A 17,425-nucleotide genomic window follows, 5' to 3' on the forward strand; every position below is an offset into this window, starting at 1 on the left:
TGTTTGAAGTTTATCAGCAAGGGGACATTGCCCTGAACACGCGGCTGAATGTTTCCTCCCCAAGCCTGACTGACTTGTTTTTTAACCTCTCGACGATCCGAGGGCTATGCTTCAATGGTTAACTCTGTTCTTGTGCGCCATCGTTACCGTATCAGGTAATTATTTCTTCAGATGACTGATTGTGGTTTGTTTCATGGGTTTGGGGATTTGCATGAAACTGAAGTTGTTGCGTAGGTGATGGGAATGCAGGCAGGAAAATTCCTGGTTTTGTCCCACACAAGTGCCTGTAACTCTTCCGAGCTGGATGGTTATCAACGTTCCAGGCACCTGGTGCTACAGGCATGATGAAAGAGGAGAAGCAGATGGTGGGATATATATATATATATATATATATGTGTGTGTGTGTGTGTGTGTGTGTGTGTGTGTGTGTGTGTGTGTGTGTGTGTGTGTGTGTGTGTGTGTGTGTGTGTGTGTGTGTGTGTGTGTGTGTGTGTGTGTGTGTGTGTGTGTGTGTGTGTGTGTGAGAGAGAGAGAGAGAGAGAGAGAGAGAGAGGCTATGGCACCATAAGACATAGGTAAAGAATTAGGCCATTCAGCCCATCAAGTATGCTCCATCATTCCATCATGACTGATTTATTATCCCTCTCAACCCCATTCTCCTGCCATCTCCCTGTAACCTTTGACTCCCTGATTAATCAAGAACCTATCAACCCTGGTTTAAATATACTCAATGACTTGGCCTCCACAGCCGTCTGTGGCAATGAATTTCACAGATTCATCACCATCTGGCTAAAGGAATTCCTCCTCAACACAAGGAAATCCACAGATGCTGGAAATTCAAACAACACACACAAAATACTGGTGGAACACAGCAGGCCAGGCAGCATCTATAGGGAGAAGTACAGTTGACGTTTCAGGCTGAGACCCTTCGTCAGGACTAACTGAAAGGAGAGATACTAAGAGATTTGAAAGTAGTGGGGCGAGGGGGAAATGTGAAATGATAGGAGAAGACCGGAGGGGGTGGGATGAAGCTAAGAGCTGGAAAGTTGATTGGCGAAAGTGATACAGAGCTGGAGAAGGGAAAGGATCATGGGATGGGAGGCCTCAGGAGAAAGAAAGGGGGAGGGGGGAGCACCAGAAGGAGATGGAGAACAGGCAGAGTGATGGGCAGAGAGAGAGAAAAAAAAACAACTAAATATGTCAGGGATGGGGTAAGAAGGGGAGGAGGGGCATTAATGGAAGTTAGAGAAGTGAATGTTCATGCCATCAGGTTGGAGGCTACCCAGCCGGTATATAAGGTGTTGTTCATCCAACCTGAGTGTGGATTCATCTTGACAGTAAAGGAGGCCATGGATAGACATATCAGAATGGGAATGGGATGTGGAATTAAAATGTGTGACCACTGGGAGATCCTGCTTTTTCTGGCGGACTGAGCGTAGGTGTTCAGCAAAACGGTCTCCCAGTCTGCGTCAGGTCTCACCAATATATAAAAGGCCACACCAGGAGCACCGGACGCAGTATATCACACCAGCCGACTCACAGGTGAAGTGTCGCCTCACCTGGAAGGACCGTCTGGGGCCCTGAATGGTGGTGAGGGAGGAAGTGTAAGGGCAGGTGTAGCACTTGTTCCGTTTACAAGGATAAGTGCCAGGAGGGAGATCGGTGGGAAGGGATGGGGGGGGGGGGGATGAACGGACAAGGGAATCGTGTGGGGAGCGATCCCTGCGGAAAGCAGAAAGGGGGGGAGGGAAAGATGTGCTTGGTAGTGGGATCCAGTTGGAGGTGGTGGAAGTTATGGAGAATTATATGTTGGACCTGGAGGCTGGTGGGGTGGTAGGTGAGGACAAGGGGAACCCTATCCCGAGTGGGGTGGCGGGCGGATGGGATGAGGGCAGATGTGCGGGAAATGGGAGAGATGCATTTGAGAGCAGAGTTGATGGTGGAAGAAGGGAAGCCCCTTTGTTTAAAAAAGGAAGACATCTCCTTCGTCCTGGAATGCAAAGCCTCATCCTGAGAGCAGATGCGGTGGTGACGGAAGAATTGTGAGAAGGGGATGGCCTTTTTGCAAGAGACAAGGTGGGAAGAGGAATAGACCGGGTAGCTGTGAGAGTCTGTAGGCTTATAGTAGATATCAGTAGATAAGCCGTCTCCAGAGATGGAGACAGAAAGATCAAGAAAGGGGAGGGAGGTGTCGGAAATGGACCAGGTAAATTTGAGGGCAGGGTGAAAGATGGAGGCAAAGTTGATGAAGTCAACGAGCTCAGCATGCATGCAGGAGGCAGCGCCAATGCAGTCATCAATGCAGCGAAGGAAAAGAGGGGGATGGATGCCCGTATAGAGTTGGAACATGGACTGTTCCACAAAGCCAACAAAAAGGCAGGCATAACTGGGACACCTGGGACAGGTGCCCATGGCTACACCCTTGGTTTGGAGGAAGTGGGAGGAGCCAAAGGAGAAATTATTGAGAGTAAAGCCTAATTCCACTAGATGGAGGAGAGTGGTGGTAGAGGGGAATTGATTAGGTCTAGAATCCAAAAAGAAGCGAAGAGCTTTGAGACCATCTCGGTGGGGGATGGAGGTATATAGGGACTGGACGTCCATGGTGAAAATAAGGCGGTGGGGGCCAGGGAACTTAAAATCATTGAAAAAATTCAAAGCATGAGAAGTGTCACGAACATAGGTGGGAAGAGATTGAACAAGGGGGGATAAGACAGTGTCAAGGTATGCAGAAATTAGTTTGGTGGGGCAGGAGCAAGCTGAGACAATAGGTCTACCTGGACAGGCAGGTTTGTGGATCTTGGGTAGGAGGTAGAAACGGGAAGTGCGGGGTGTGGGAACTATGAGGTTGGTGGCAGTGGATGGGAGATCCCCAGAGCTGATAAGGTTGGTGATGGTATAGGAGACAATGGCCTGGTGCTCCTTAGTGAGGTCATGATCAAGGGGTAAATAAGAGGAGGTATCAGAGAGTTGTCGTTGTGCCTCGGCCAGGTAGAGGTCAGTACGTCAGACAACAACAGCTGCCCCCTTATCAGCAGGTTTTATAGTGAGGTTGGGATTGGTGCAGAGGGAGCGGAGAGCAGAGCGTTCGGAAGGAGTGAGGTTGGAATTGGAACAGGGTGCAGTGAAGTCGAGGTGATTGATGTCCTGTCGGCAATTAGCAATAAAGAGATCCAGAGCAGGCAGAAGACCAGAGGGGGGTGTCCATGAAGAGGAGGAGGGTTGAAGACGGGAGAAGGGGTCATTGGTGGGGGTAGGAGAGTCCTTGCCAAAGAAGTAAGCTCGGAGACAGAGCCGGCAGAAGAAGAGTTCGGCATCATGGCGTACGCGGAACTTGCTGAGGTGTGGCCGAAGGGGGACAAAGCTGAGGCCCTTACTGAGGACAGAGCGCTCTGCTTCAGAGAGTTGACGGTCGGAGGGAATGGTAAAGACCCGGCACGGATGAGAGATGGGATCAGAGGGAGGGGGGAAGCTGGTAGTGTCAGTGGAGAGGGAAGGGTTGGGGTGAGAGGAAGATGGAGGCTCTGAGGGCCCGGGAGCTGAAGATGGGATCTGAGGGAGATGGGACTGTAGAGTGGTGGTGTGGGAAGGGGAGACGGGAGACACAAGCAAAGCATGTGAAGACCCGGCCTGGAGTTCAAGGCTGGAGTCGCAGTCGGTGGTTGCACAATCGCTTTGAAGCTGTCCATGGTCGTTGGAACCCGCGCTGATGGTGCTGGAGTCCGGGTTTTCAATATGCCCTGGGGCGCTGAGGCAGCCGAGATCGACAGCCGGGGCGAATCCATGGTCCATGCAGTCTATATCTGACCCAATGGGGAGCCGATATCTGACCCGATGGGGTGTCTGTGTCTGACCTGATGGAGAGTCTGTATCTGACCCGATGGGGAGTCTGTATCTGACCCGATGGGGAATCTGTATCTGACCCGATGGGGAACCTGTATCTGACCAGATGGGGTGTCTGTATCTGACCTGATGGAGAGTCTGTATCTGACCCGATGGGTAGTCTGTATCTGACCTGATGGAGAATCTGTATCTGACCCGATGGGGTGTCTGTATCTGACCCGATGGGGTGTCTGTATCTGACCCGATGGGGAACCTATATCTGACCCGATGGGGTGTCTGTATCTGACCCGATGGGGTGTCTGTATCTGACCCGATGGAGAGTCTGTATCTGACCCGATGGGGAGTCTGTATCTGACCCGATGGGGAGTCTGTATCTGACCCGATGGAGAGTCTGTATCTGACCCGATGGGGAGTCTGTATCCGACCCGATGGGGAGTCTGTATCTGACCCGATAGGGAGTCTGTATCTGACCCGATGGGGAGCCTGTATCTGAACCGATGGGGAACCTGTATCTGACCCGATGGAGAGTCTGTATCTGACCCGATGGGGAACCTGTATCTGACCCGATGGGGAGTCTGTATAGACCCGATGGAGAGTCTGTATCCGACCCGATGGAGAGTCTGTATCCGACCCGATGGAGAGTCTGTATCCGACCCGATGGGGAGTCTGTATCCGACCCGATGGAGAGTTTGTATCCGACCCGATGCGGAATCTGTATCTGACCCGATGGGGAGTCTGTATCTGACCCGATGGGTAGTCTGTATCTGACCCGATGGGGTGTCTGTATCTGACCCGATGGGGAACCTGTATCTGACCCGATGGGGAGTCTGTATCTGACCCGATGGGGAGTCTGTATCTGACCCGATAGGTAGTCTGTATCTGACCCGATGGAGTGTCTGTATCTGACCTGATGGGGAACCTGTATCTGACCCGATGGGTAGTCTGTATCCGACCCGATGGAGTGTCTGCATCTGACCCGATGGGGAACCTGTATCTGACCCGATTGGTAGTCTGTATCTGACCCAATAGGGTGTCTGTATCTGACCCGATGGGGAGTCTGTATCTGACCCGAAGGAGAGTCTGTATCTGACCCGATGGAGTGTCTGTATCTGACCCGATGGGGAGTCTGTATCTGACCCGATGGAGAGTTTGTATCTGACCCGATGGGGAACCTGTATCTGACCCGATGGGTAGTATGTATCCGACCCAATGAAGTGTCTGTATCTGACCCGATGGGGAACCTGTATCTAACCCGATAGGTAGTCTGTATCTGACCCGATGGGGAGTCTGTATCTGACCCAATGGGGAGTCTGTATCTGACCCGATGGAGAGTCTGTATCTGACCCGATGGGTAGTCTGTATCCGACCCGATGGAGTGTCTGTATCTGACCCGAAGGGGAACCTGTATCTGACCCGATAGGTAGTCTGTATCTGACCCAATGGGGTGTCTGTATCTGACCCGATGGGGAGTCTGTATCTGACCCGATGGAGAGTCTGTATCTGACCCGATGGGGTGTCTGTATCTGACCCGATGGGGAGTCTGTATCTGACCCGATGGAGAGTTTGTATCTGACCCGATGGGGAACCTGTATCTGACCCAATAGGTAGGCTGTATCTGACCCGATGGGGAGTCTGTATCTGACCCGATGGGGAGTCTGTATATGACCCGAAGGGAAACCTGTATCTGACCCAATAGGTAGGCTGTATCTGACCCAATGGAGAGTTTGTATCTGACCCGATGGGGAACCTGTATCTGACCCGATGGGTAGTCTGTATCCGACCCGATGGAGAGTCTGTATCTGACCCGATGGGGAGTCTGTATATGACCCGATGGGTAGTCTGTATCTGACCCGATGGGGTGTCTGTATCTGACCCGATGGGGAACCTGTATCTGACCCGATGGGGAGTCTGTATCCGACCCGATGGGGAGTCTGTATCCGACCCGATGGAGAGTCTGTATCTGACCCGATGGGGAGTCTGTATCCGACCCGATGGAGAGTCTGTATCCGACCCGATGCGGAATCTGTATCTGACCCGATGGGGATTCTGAATCTGACCCAATGGGTAGTCTGTATCTGACCCGATGGGGTATCTGTATCTGACCCGATGGGGAACCTGTATCTGACCCAATGGGTAGTCTGTATCTGACCCGATGGGGTGTCTGTATCTGACCCGATGGGGAACCTGTATCTGACCCGATGGGGAGTCTGTATCTGACCCGATGGGGAGTCTGTATCTGACCCGATGGAGTGTCTGTATCTGACCCGATGGGGAGTCTGTATCTGACCCGATGGAGAGTATGTATCTGACCCGATGGAGTGTCTGTATCTGACCCGATGGGGAACCTGTATCTGACCCGATGGGTAGTCTGTATCCGACCCGATGGAGTGTCTGCATCTGACACGACGGGGAACCTGTATCTGACCCGATTGGTAGTCTGTATCTGACCCAGTGGGGTGTCTGTATCTGACCCGATGGGTAGTCTGTATCTGACCCGATGGAGAGTCTGTATCTGACCCGATGGAGTGTCTGTATCTGACCCGATGGGGAGTCTGTATCTGACCCGATGGAGAGTTTGTATCTGACCCGATGCGGAACCTGTATCTGACCCGATGGGTAGTCTGTATCCGACCCGATGGGGAGTCTGTATCTGACCCGATGGGGTGTCTGTATCTGACCCGATGGAGAGTCTGTATCTGACCCGATGGAGAGTCTGTATCTGACCCGATGGAGAGTCTGTATCTGACCCGATGGAGAGTTTGTATCTGACCCGATGGGGAACCTGTATCTGACCCGATGGAGTGTCTGTCTCTGACCCGATGGGGAACCTGTATCTGACCCGATAGGTAGTCTGTATCTGACCCGATGGGGAGTCTGTATCTGACCCGATGGAGAGTCTGTATCTGACCCGATGGGGAGTCTGTATCTGACCCGATGGGGTGTCTGTATCTGACCCGATGGAGAGTATGTATCTGACCCGATGGAGTGTCTGTATCTGACCCGATGGGGAACCTGTATCTGACCCGATGGGTAGTCTGTATCTGACCCGATGGGGAGCCTGTATCTGACCCGATAGGTAGTCTGTATCTGACCCGATGGGGAGTCTGTATCTGACCCGATGGGTAGTCTGTATCTGACCCGATGGGGTGTCTGTATCTGACCCGATGGGGAACCTGTACCTGACCCGATGGGGAGTCTGTATCTGACCCGATGGAGTGTCTGTATCTGACCCGATGGAGTGTCTGTATCTGACCCGATAGGTAGTCTGTATCTGACCCGATGGAGAGTCTGTATCTGACCCGATGGGGAGTCTGTATCTGACCCGATGGGGTGTCTGTATCTGACCCGATGGAGAGTCTGTATCTGACCCGATGGAGAGTCTGTATCTGACCCGATGGAGAGTTTGTATCTGACCCGATGGGGAACCTGTATCTGACCCGATGGAGTGTCTGTCTCTGACCCGATGGGGAACCTGTATCTGACCCGATAGGTAGTCTGTATCTGACCCGATGGGGAGTCTGTATCTGACCCGATGGAGAGTCTGTATCTGACCCGATGGGGAGTCTGTATCTGACCCAATGGAGAGTCTGTATCTGACCCGATGGAGAGTTTGTATCTGACCTGATGGAGAGTCTGTATCTGACCCGATGGGGAACCTGTATCTGACCCGATGGGGATCCTGTATCTGACCCGATGGGGAACCTGTATCTGACCCGATGGGGAATCTGTATCTGACCTGAGTAACCTGAGCCTGGTGAATGGCTGGTCAGCTCTGATTCAGAACAAAGCTTTTTGCATCGTGAGGGATTTAAGGGTTCTGGGGAAAAGGCAGGTTGGTGGAGATGAGTCCACGGCCAGATCAGCCATGATCTTATTGAATGGCGGAGCAGGCTCGAGGGGCCAGATGGCCGACTCCTGCTGCTATTTCTTATGTTGAAGTGACATTAGTTACAAGTTGCTGGCTTGAACCAGAGCCTTTGGAAAGCTGACCTACGTTAGCCAGATAGACCAGAGCCAATAACATTGAAAGACAACATTTGAACTGATAAGGAGAGTATGAACTGAGTGACTTTGAATGCAATGCAGTGAGAAGTCTGGTGACTAACTATCGCCAAGATGACCGCCGTTCTAGAGGCTGGGAGAAGAAGGAATAATCGTCTGGCCAGCGGGAGGCTTTCTATTTCAGTGTTATAAACTGCAAAAGTGGTCTGAGTTAGTATTAGTACAGAGGGGAAAATAGAATTTATTCTTTAAGTTGTTGGCCTGGGTGCAACATAGTTGTATTAATTACCGTAGTAAGTAAGAGGAGGTGATAGACAGGACCTACTGGGAAGCAGTCAGCCCTGGGTTTCAGGAGACAGGCAACTGGGTGACTGGCGGGAGAAGGAGGGGAAATGCACAGACAATGCAGAGTACATCTGTGGCTGTCCCCCTCAATAATAAGTATATAACTGTAGACCATCAGACATAGGAGCAGGATTAGGCCCATTGAGTCTGTTCCATCATGGCTGATCCTTCTCTCCTCTCCTCAGCCCCACTTCCCGTAACCTTCGACGCCATGTCCAATCAAAAACTTATCAGGTTCTGCCTTAAATACACCCAGTGACCTGGCCTCCACAGCTGTTTGTGATAATAACTTCCACAAATTTACCACTCTAAAGAAATGTATTCACATCTCTGCTTTAAATGGATGCCCCTCTATCCTGAAGCCGTTCCTCTTGTCCTAGACTCTCCCACCATGGGAAACATCTTTTCCACATCTACTCTGTCTAGGCCTTTCAACATTCGAAAGGTTTCAGTGAGATACCCCTCATCCTTCTGAATTCCAGTGAGTACAGACCCAGAGCCGTCAAATGTTCCTTGTATGATAACCCTTTCATTCCTGGAATCATCGTTGTGAATCTCCTCTGTATCCTCTCCAATGCCAGCGCATCTTTTCTGACATGAGGAGCCCAAAACTACTCTCAGTACTCAAGGGGAGGCCTCACCAGTGCCTTAGAAAGCCTCAGCATCACATCGTTGCTCTTGTATTCTAGACCTCTTGAAATGAATGCTAACATGGCATTTGCCTTCCTCACCACTGACTCGACCTGCAAGTTAACCTTCAGGGTGTTCTGCACAAGGGCTCCTGAGTCCTTTGCATCTTAGATTTTTGGATTTTCTCCCCATTTAGAAAATAGTCTGCACATTTATTTCTACTATCAAAGTGCATGATTGAGTATTTTCCAACATTGTATTTCATTTGCCACTCTCTTGCTCATTCTCCTAATCTGTCTAAGTCCTTCTGCAGCCTTCCGTTTCCTCAACACTACCTGCACCTCCATCAGTTTTCATATCATCTGCAAACTTGGCAACAAAACCGTTTATTTAATCATCTAAATCATTGATATACAGCATAAAAGAAGTGGTCCCAACACCGATCCCTGCGGAACACCACTAGTCACTGGCAGCCAACCAGAAAAGGATCCTTTTATGTGGCACCTTGTCAAAGGTCTTCTGAAAGTCCAAATATACAACACCCACTGCATCCCCTTTATCTATCCTAGTTGTCAGCTACTCAAAGAATTCCAACAGATTCATCAGGCAAAATTTTCCCTTAAGGAAGTCATGCCGACTTTATCCTATCTTGTCCTGTGTCACCAAGTACACCCCAGCCTCATCCTTAACAATTGACTCCAACATCTTCCCAACCACTGAGGTCAGGCTAACTGGTCTGTAATTTCCTTTCTGTTACTATTGATGGGGCCAACCTACCAGGGGGAGCCATAGTGACCAGGTCTCTGGCACTGAGTCTGGTGCTGTGGCTCAGGAGAGCAGAGGGGTGAAGAGGACTGCAGTGTTGATTGGAGATTCCTTAGCCAGAGGAACAGAGACAAGGTTCTGTGGGTGCGAGAGAGACACCCGAATGGTACGTTGCCTCCAGGAATGTCTTGGATCGTGTCTATAGCATTCTCAAGGGTGAAAGTGAGCAGACAGAAGTTTAGGTGCATATTGGTACCAAAGGCATATGTAGACAAGGTGAGGACGTCTTGAACAGAGATTTTAGAGAGTTAGGTGGAAAGCTGAGAAACAGGTCCTCCAAGATAGTAATCTCTGGATTGCTGCCTGTGCCACATGCCAGTGAGGGTAAGAATAGGATGATTTGGCAGGTGAAAGTGTGGCTGAGAAACTGGTGCAGGGGGCAGACATTCAGATTTATGAATCAATAGGATCTCTTTTGTGGAAGGTATGATTTGTACAAAAGGGAGAGGTTACACCAGAACCCGAGGGGATCCAATATCCTTGTGGTCAGGTTTTCTAGTTCAGGTGGATTTAAACTAATTTGACAGGGGATGGGAACTGGAGTGAAAATGCTGAGGATGAGGTAGTTGGTTTACAAACAGAGGTCATGTGCAGTGAGACTCCTTGCAAGGAGAGACTGATGGTAGGGCAAAATTACAGTCAACAGGATGAGTTGCAACATAAAAGGTGGACAAAGTCCAAAAGGATGTATAGAGGGCTAAATGTGTTATGTTTACGGAATACGGAATAAGGTAGATGAACTTGTAGCACAGTTACAGATTGGTATGTTTGACGTTATAGGCATCACTGAATCACGGCTGAAAGATTATAGCTGGGAGCTTAGTGTCCAAGAATATACATTGTATTGAAAGGATAAGCTGGAAGGCTGAGAGGTGGCTTGGCTCAGTAGGTAAAAATTGAAATAAAATCATTAGAAAGAGGTGATATAGGGACGGAAGGTGTCGAATCATTATGGGTAGAGCTAAGGAACTGCAAGGATAAAAAGATCATGATGGGAGTTGTAGACAGACCTGTAGTAAGGATGTGGTCCACAAGTTACAATGGGAGATAGGAAGTGCCAAAAGGGCAAAGTTAAAGTAGCCATGGGGGGTTTCAATATGCAGGTAGATTGGGAAAATCAGGTTGGTGTGTGATTCCAAGAGGGGCTATTTCTAGAATGCCTACAAGATGGCTTTTTAGAGCAGCTTGTGGTTGAGCCCACCAGGGGATCAGCTACTCTGGATTGGGTGTTGTGCAATGAACCAGAATTGATGAGAGAGCTTAGGGACAAAGAATGCTTATGGGCAAGTGATCATAATATAATCAAATTCACATGAAGTTTGAGAAGGAGAAGCTAGAATCAAATATATCATTATTACATTGGAGTAAAGGGAATTACAGAGGCATGAGAGAGGAGTTGGCCACAATTGATTGGAGAGGAACACTGTCAGCAGAGCAGAAATGGCTGGAATTTCTGGAAGCAATTTGGAAGGCACAGGATATATACATCCCAATGAAAAACAAGTATTCTAAAGGAAGGATGAACCAAATGTGCCTAACAAGAGAAGTCAAAACCAACATAAATGCCAAAGAGAGGTTATGTAATAGAGCAAGAATTAATGGGAAATTAGAGGATTGGGAAGATTTTAAAAACCAGCAGAAAGCAACTAAAAATGTCATTAAGAAAGTAAAGATGGAAAATGAAAGTAAGCTAGCCAATAATATTAAAGAAGATCCAAAACGTTTCTTCAGATACATGAAGTGTAAATGAGAGGTGAGAGTGGATAATGATGCTGGAAAGATAAACACTGGGGGATAAGGAAATGGCAGACAAACTGAATAAGTATTTGGCATCAGTCAATCATACCATTACTAGGGAGAAGGTTCTTGGGCAACTGAAAGGTCTGACGGTAGATAAGTCACCTGGACCAGATGGTGTACATCCCAGGGTTCTGAAGGAGGTTACTGAAGAGATCATGGAGGCATTAGTAATGATCTTTCAAGAATTACTAGTTTCTGGAATGGTTCTGAGAGGTTGGAAAATTGCAAATGTCACTCCACTCTTCAAGAAAAGAGAGATGCAGAAGAAAGGAAAGTGGCAGGGCAAATGTTGGAGTCAATTATTAAGGATGAGGTTTAAGGGTACTTGGAGGCACATGATAAAATAGGCAGTAATCAGCATGGTTTCCTCAAGGGAAAATTTTACCTGACAAATCTGTTGGAATTCTTCGAAGATACAACAAGCAGGATAGACAAAAGAAAATTGGTTGATGTTGTGTATTTGGATTTTCAGAAGACCTTTGACAAGTTGCCACACATGAGGCTGCTTAACAAGCTATGAGCCCATGGTATTGCAGGAAAGATTCGAGCATGGATAAAGCAGTGACTGATTGGCAGGAGGCAAAGAGTGGGAATAAAGGGAACATTTCTGGTTGGCTGCTGGTGACCAGTGGTGTTCCACAGGCGTCTTTGTTGGGACTGATTCTTTTTATGTTATATGTCGATGATTTGGATGATGGAATTGATGGTTTTGTTGCAGTTTTTGCAGACAATATGAAGCTAGGTGGAGAAGTACGCAGTTTTGAGGAAGTAGAGAGGCTACAGAAGGGCTTGGACAGATTAAGAGAATGGGCAAAGAGGTTGCAGATGGAATACAGTGTCAAGAAGTGTATGGTCATGCACCAGTATAAGAAATGAAACGATTGTCTATTTTCTAAATGGAGATAAAATACAAAAAACTGAGGTGCATAGGGATTTGGGAGTCCTTGTGCAGGATCTCCTAAAGATTAATTTGTAGGTTCAGTCTGTGGTGAGGAAGGCAAATGTAATGTTAGCATTCATTTCAAGCAGACTGGAATATAAAAGCAAGGATGTAATGTTGAAACTTTAAAAAGCACTGGTGAGGCCTCACTTGGAGTATGTGAGCAGTTTTGGACTGCTTATCTTAGAATGGATGTGCTAAAACTGGAGAGGGTTCAAAGGAGGTTCACAAAAATGATTCCAGGATTGAATGGCTTGTCATACGAAGAGTGTTTGATGGCTCTGGGCCTGTATTCACTGGAATTTAGAAGAATGAGGGGTGACCTCATTGAAACCTATTGAACAGTGAAAGGTCTTGATAGAAAGGACGTGGAGAGGACGTTTCCTATCGTGGAAGTGTCTCACACCAGATGACACAGCCTCAAAATAGAGGGGCGTCCTTTTAGAATGGAGGTGAGGAGTTAGTTCTTTAGCCAGAGAGTGGTGAATCTGTAGAATTCTTTGCCATAGGCAGCTGCGGAGGCCAAGTCTTTACGTATGTTTAATGCAGAGGTTGACAGATTCTTTTTTTTTTTACAATATTTTTATTCAGAAGAAAAAAAAACAAGATTTACAGAGTGTAACACATAGATACATCTCAACATAACTTGTGTACATTCATATATTGTAATAAAATTGATCAAAATGTTATAGCATAACACATAAAGGTATACCACTCTGTAATCAAAAATTTAAAGATAAGTCATACATCATAAAACAAATTTTTTTTATATAAAAAAAAGTCAACCCCCTACCAACTACCAAAGAAAAAAGCTGATGGATGACAATGGATAATTAGAAAAAAAAATATTCACTTAAGAAGAGAAGATAAAAATAAACATAAAAGTCTGTGCACTGTTAAACTTTATAAATTGGAAAAGTAATTTAGGAAAGGTCCCCAAATATCATAAAAAGATTGTTTCGAATTTAAGACTGAGCAGCGGATCTTTTCTAAATTTAAATAAGACATAATATCACGTAGCCATTGAAGATGTGTAGGAGGGGTAGACTCCTTCCATTTAAGCAAGATTGCTCTTCTTGCTAAAAGAGAGGTAAAAACTAAAACCTGTAGGTTAGGAGTATTTAAAGTTATATTTTCATTTGCAATAATACCAAACAAGGCAGTAAGGGGATTTGGGTCAAATTGGACCCTAAAAAGTTGAGAGAAGGTATGAAATACTTCCCGCCAAAACTTTTCAATTGTAGGGCAAAACCAAAACATATGAATTAAAGAGGCATCAGCAGAGTTTCATTTATTACAAAGTGGAGAAACATTCGGGTAAAAACTGGAGAGCTTCTGTTTAGAAATGTAAGCTCTATGAACCACTTTAAATTGTAGAAGAGAATGACGAGCACAGAAAGATGATTTATTAACCCGTTTAAGAATTTTATTCCATCTATCATCAGAAATCTAAAAATTTAGGTCATCCTCCCAAGCTTTTTTTATTTTATGTAAAAAGTCTTGTCTAGAATCAATCAACAAGTTATAGATACCAGTAATAGAACCATTAACAAAAGGTTTTAAATTTAAAAGATCATCCAGTAAATTTTTTATCAGGACCTATAGGAAAAGTAGCTAATTGGAAATGTAGAAAATCTCTAATTTGAAGGTATCTGTAAAAATGTGTTTTTGGGAGTGCAAATTTATTTGACAATTGGTCAAATGAAGCAAGAGATCCTGAGATGAACAGGTCCCAAAAAATACCTAGTTCATCCCAATCTGGTAACCAGGAATGGATTATGGAAGATGTCGGCTGGGTGAGGGAAAATATTTTTCCCACTATGAGAGCTTTCTTTTCTTTGATCTTCTCACATTCTCCTGCTTTTCCATTTAGAGGCCCCAGAATGCCACTATTTCACTAAACTTCCAATTACTGACACCCTCATTGGAACCAATGTGGATGTGAGGTTACTCCTGTATATGAACAAGAATTCAGAATGTGCCAGCCTGATCAATGCCACACATATCAGCCCACTGGACGTCAAGAAGAAGACAATCTTCTTAATCCATGGCTACCGGCCATTTGGATCCCCCCCAAACTGGTTGGACAAGTTGATAAAGACCCTGCTGAATGTGGATGACATCAACCTCATCATCGTTGATTGGAACAGAGGAGCAACAACCATCAATTATTCAACTGCTGTCACCAACACCAAGAAGGTTGCTGTAATTTTGAAACCTGTGATTGACAGCATACTAGTAAGGATTCCTTTTTCATTTCCTTTCTATTCTGTTTCCTTTGTACAGAGGCGTCATCTGTGTTCTCATTAAGCTGATGTTTGTGTGACCATAGGAGTAGAATCAGGCCATTTGGCTCTTTATGTCTGCTCCACCATTCCATCCATGGGTGATTTATTATCCCTCTCAATCCCATTTCTCCTGCCTTCTCCCTTAACCTTTGACGCTCTGACTAATCATGAACCTATCAACCTCCACTTTAAGTATACCCAATGACTTGTGCTCCACAGCTGTCTGTGGTAATGGATTCACTACTCTCTGGATAAAGAAATTCCTCCTCATCTCTGTTCTAAAAGGACACCTCTATTCTGAGGCTGTGGAAACATCCACTCTACCTCAGTCTTTCAGTATTTGACAGCTTTCAATGAGATCCCCCTCATTCTTCTAAACTCCAGTGAATACAGGCCCAGGGACACCAAATGTTCCTCATACGTTAACCCTTTCATTCCTGGGATCTTTCTCATGAACCTTGTCTAGTCCCTCTCCAGTGCCAGTATATCTTTTCTTAGATAAGGGGCCCAAAATTGCTCACAATACTCCAAGTGTGGTCTGACTAATGCATTTTGGGCACTATACTTGATCGGCGATGGATGTTAGTCTTGGACACAATTTGCACTGTAATTCTACAGCAATAATCTTCTAATTAAAATGTTACCTTTAAACCAACTTTAAAGAAGAAAGAAAAATGTCATTCACAGAACAGCTTTTACATCTTTGTGTGTGTGTGGGAGAGGGGGGTGGTGGGAGGTTGGGAAAGGGGTTTGTTTTGCTGTTGTTGCCTGGTCCTGTATCATATACAAAATGCTGGAGGAACTCAGCAGGTCAGGCAGCATCGATAGAGGGGAATTAGTTGATGTTTTGGGCCAAGACCCTTCATAAGGACTGGAAAAGAGGGAGGCAGAAACCAGAATAAGAAGGTGGGGTGGGGGGGGGGGGAAGATGTATACACTGGCAGGTGAAAGGTGAGACCAGGTGAGGGGGAAGGTGGGTGTGGATGAAGTAAGAAGCTGGGAGGTGATAGGTGGGAAAGATAAAGAGCTGAAGAATAAGGAATCTGTTTGGAGAGGAGAATGGACCATAGGAGGAAGGAAAGGAAGAGGGGAACCAGAGGGTGGTGATGGGCAGGTGAGGAGATGAGAAAGGGTGAGAGAGTAACCAGTTGGGGATTGGACAAAGAAAGAAAGGGGAGGTGGGAGAAATTACCAGGTTTGAGAAATTAATGTTCATGCCATCAGGGTGAGAATGCAGGGTGACTTGGACAGGTTGGGCGAGTGGGCAGATGCATGGCAGATGCAGATTAATGTGGATAAATGTGAGGTTACCCACTTTGGTGGCAAGAACAGGAAGGCAGATTACTATCTGAATGGTGTCAAGTTAGGAAAAGGGGAAGTACAATGAGATCTAGGTGTTCTTGTACATCAGTCACTGAAAGTAAGCGTGCTGGTACAGCCAGCAGTGAAGAAAGCTAATGGCATTTTGGCCTTCATAACAAGGGGAGTTGAGTATGGGAGCAAAGAGGTCCTTCTGCAGTTGTACAGGGCCCTGGTGAGACCACACCTGGAGTATTATGTGCAGTTTTGATCTCCAAGTTTGAGGAAGGACATTCTTGTGTTACGCCTGTGCCCCAACTCTGAGGGGCCGAAGGGTACAAAGTAGCCCCCTCCTTTTTAAGAATCGCAAGATCGCTATTAATTCAGGTCAGGAGACCCAGGAAATGAGAGAGAGACGTTTGGAATGTGTCCTGGCCTCCGCGATACAAAGCCACGGATAACGGCCATTGTCTCTTGGAGACGGAATTGTGTATTGAGTACTGTACTTCATGGAAGCCCTCAGGGAATGATCAGAGGGGGTTGGTTGAGGGATTGCATCATCCCGACCTGATTGACATCTGAGACCCCGTGAGTAAGGATAAAAGAGGGTCTGGGGAACAACCCCTTTAGACGCACCAGGAGAAACGCTAGAAATCCCGTGACAGCGTTTAATAGCGACAGCCGGTGGAGGGCCCACGTGTGTCCTTTTCCCGTTGCCTGGGATTGGGGCCTTACCACGGAAGACGGCTTAGCTAAAGAAGAGATCACCACCGACGACATTTCGAAGGATCGATATCATAAAAAGGAAAATGGGCAAGTTCTAAAAAAGTCGTCTCTCTCTCCAACCAAAAGCTGCAGCCTGAATGAACTCTAGTGACTTTTATATTTCCATCGGACAATACATTATCCCCTAGACAACGATAGAGCTATTTCTTATTGATTATTATTATACCCGCACTTTTAGATTTAGTATTGACGACGTATATTATCTGTATGTTTGCATTGATATTATTTTTTGTGTATTTTTACTAATAAATACTGTTAAAAATAGTACCATCAGACTTCAACGGACCTCTCTATCTTTGCTGGTAAGTGACCCAGTTACGGGGTTCGTAACACATGCTATTGAGGGAGTGCAGCGTAGGTTCACAAGGTTAATTCCTGGGATGGCGGGACTGTCATATGTTGAAAGATTGGAGTGACTGGGCTTGTATACACTGGAATTTAGAAGGATGAGAGGAGATCTGATTGAAACATATAAGATTATTAAGGGATTGGACACGCTAGAGGCAGGAAGCATGTTCCCGATGTTGGGGAAGTCCAGAACCAGAGACCACAGTTTAAGAATAAGGGGTAGGCCACTTAGAACGGAGTTGAGGAAAATCTTTTTCACCCAGTGAGTTGTGGATCTGTGGAATGTTCTGCCTCAGAAGGCAGTGGAGGCCATTTCTCTGGA

At 46.6% G+C, this 17,425-nt stretch overlaps 1 protein-coding gene across 2 annotated transcripts in view; it reads left to right on the plus strand.

Moving 5' to 3' along the window:
• LOC140727463 (lipase member H-like) overlaps nucleotides 1–17,425 on the plus strand; it is a 38,049-nt gene continuing 20,624 nt past the window's right edge. For both annotated transcript variants that reach the window (XM_073044778.1, XM_073044779.1), the window contains exons 1-2: nucleotides 1–155; nucleotides 14,256–14,620. In XM_073044778.1, the coding sequence (XP_072900879.1) occupies nucleotides 107–155; nucleotides 14,256–14,620 (414 nt within the window). In that variant the 5' untranslated portion in view covers nucleotides 1–106. The remainder of the gene's footprint in view (nucleotides 156–14,255; nucleotides 14,621–17,425) is intronic.

The sequence above is a fragment of the Hemitrygon akajei genome, chromosome 5 (assembly GCF_048418815.1).
Source record: "Hemitrygon akajei chromosome 5, sHemAka1.3, whole genome shotgun sequence".
In the NCBI taxonomy this organism is placed as follows: Eukaryota; Metazoa; Chordata; class Chondrichthyes; order Myliobatiformes; family Dasyatidae; genus Hemitrygon; species Hemitrygon akajei.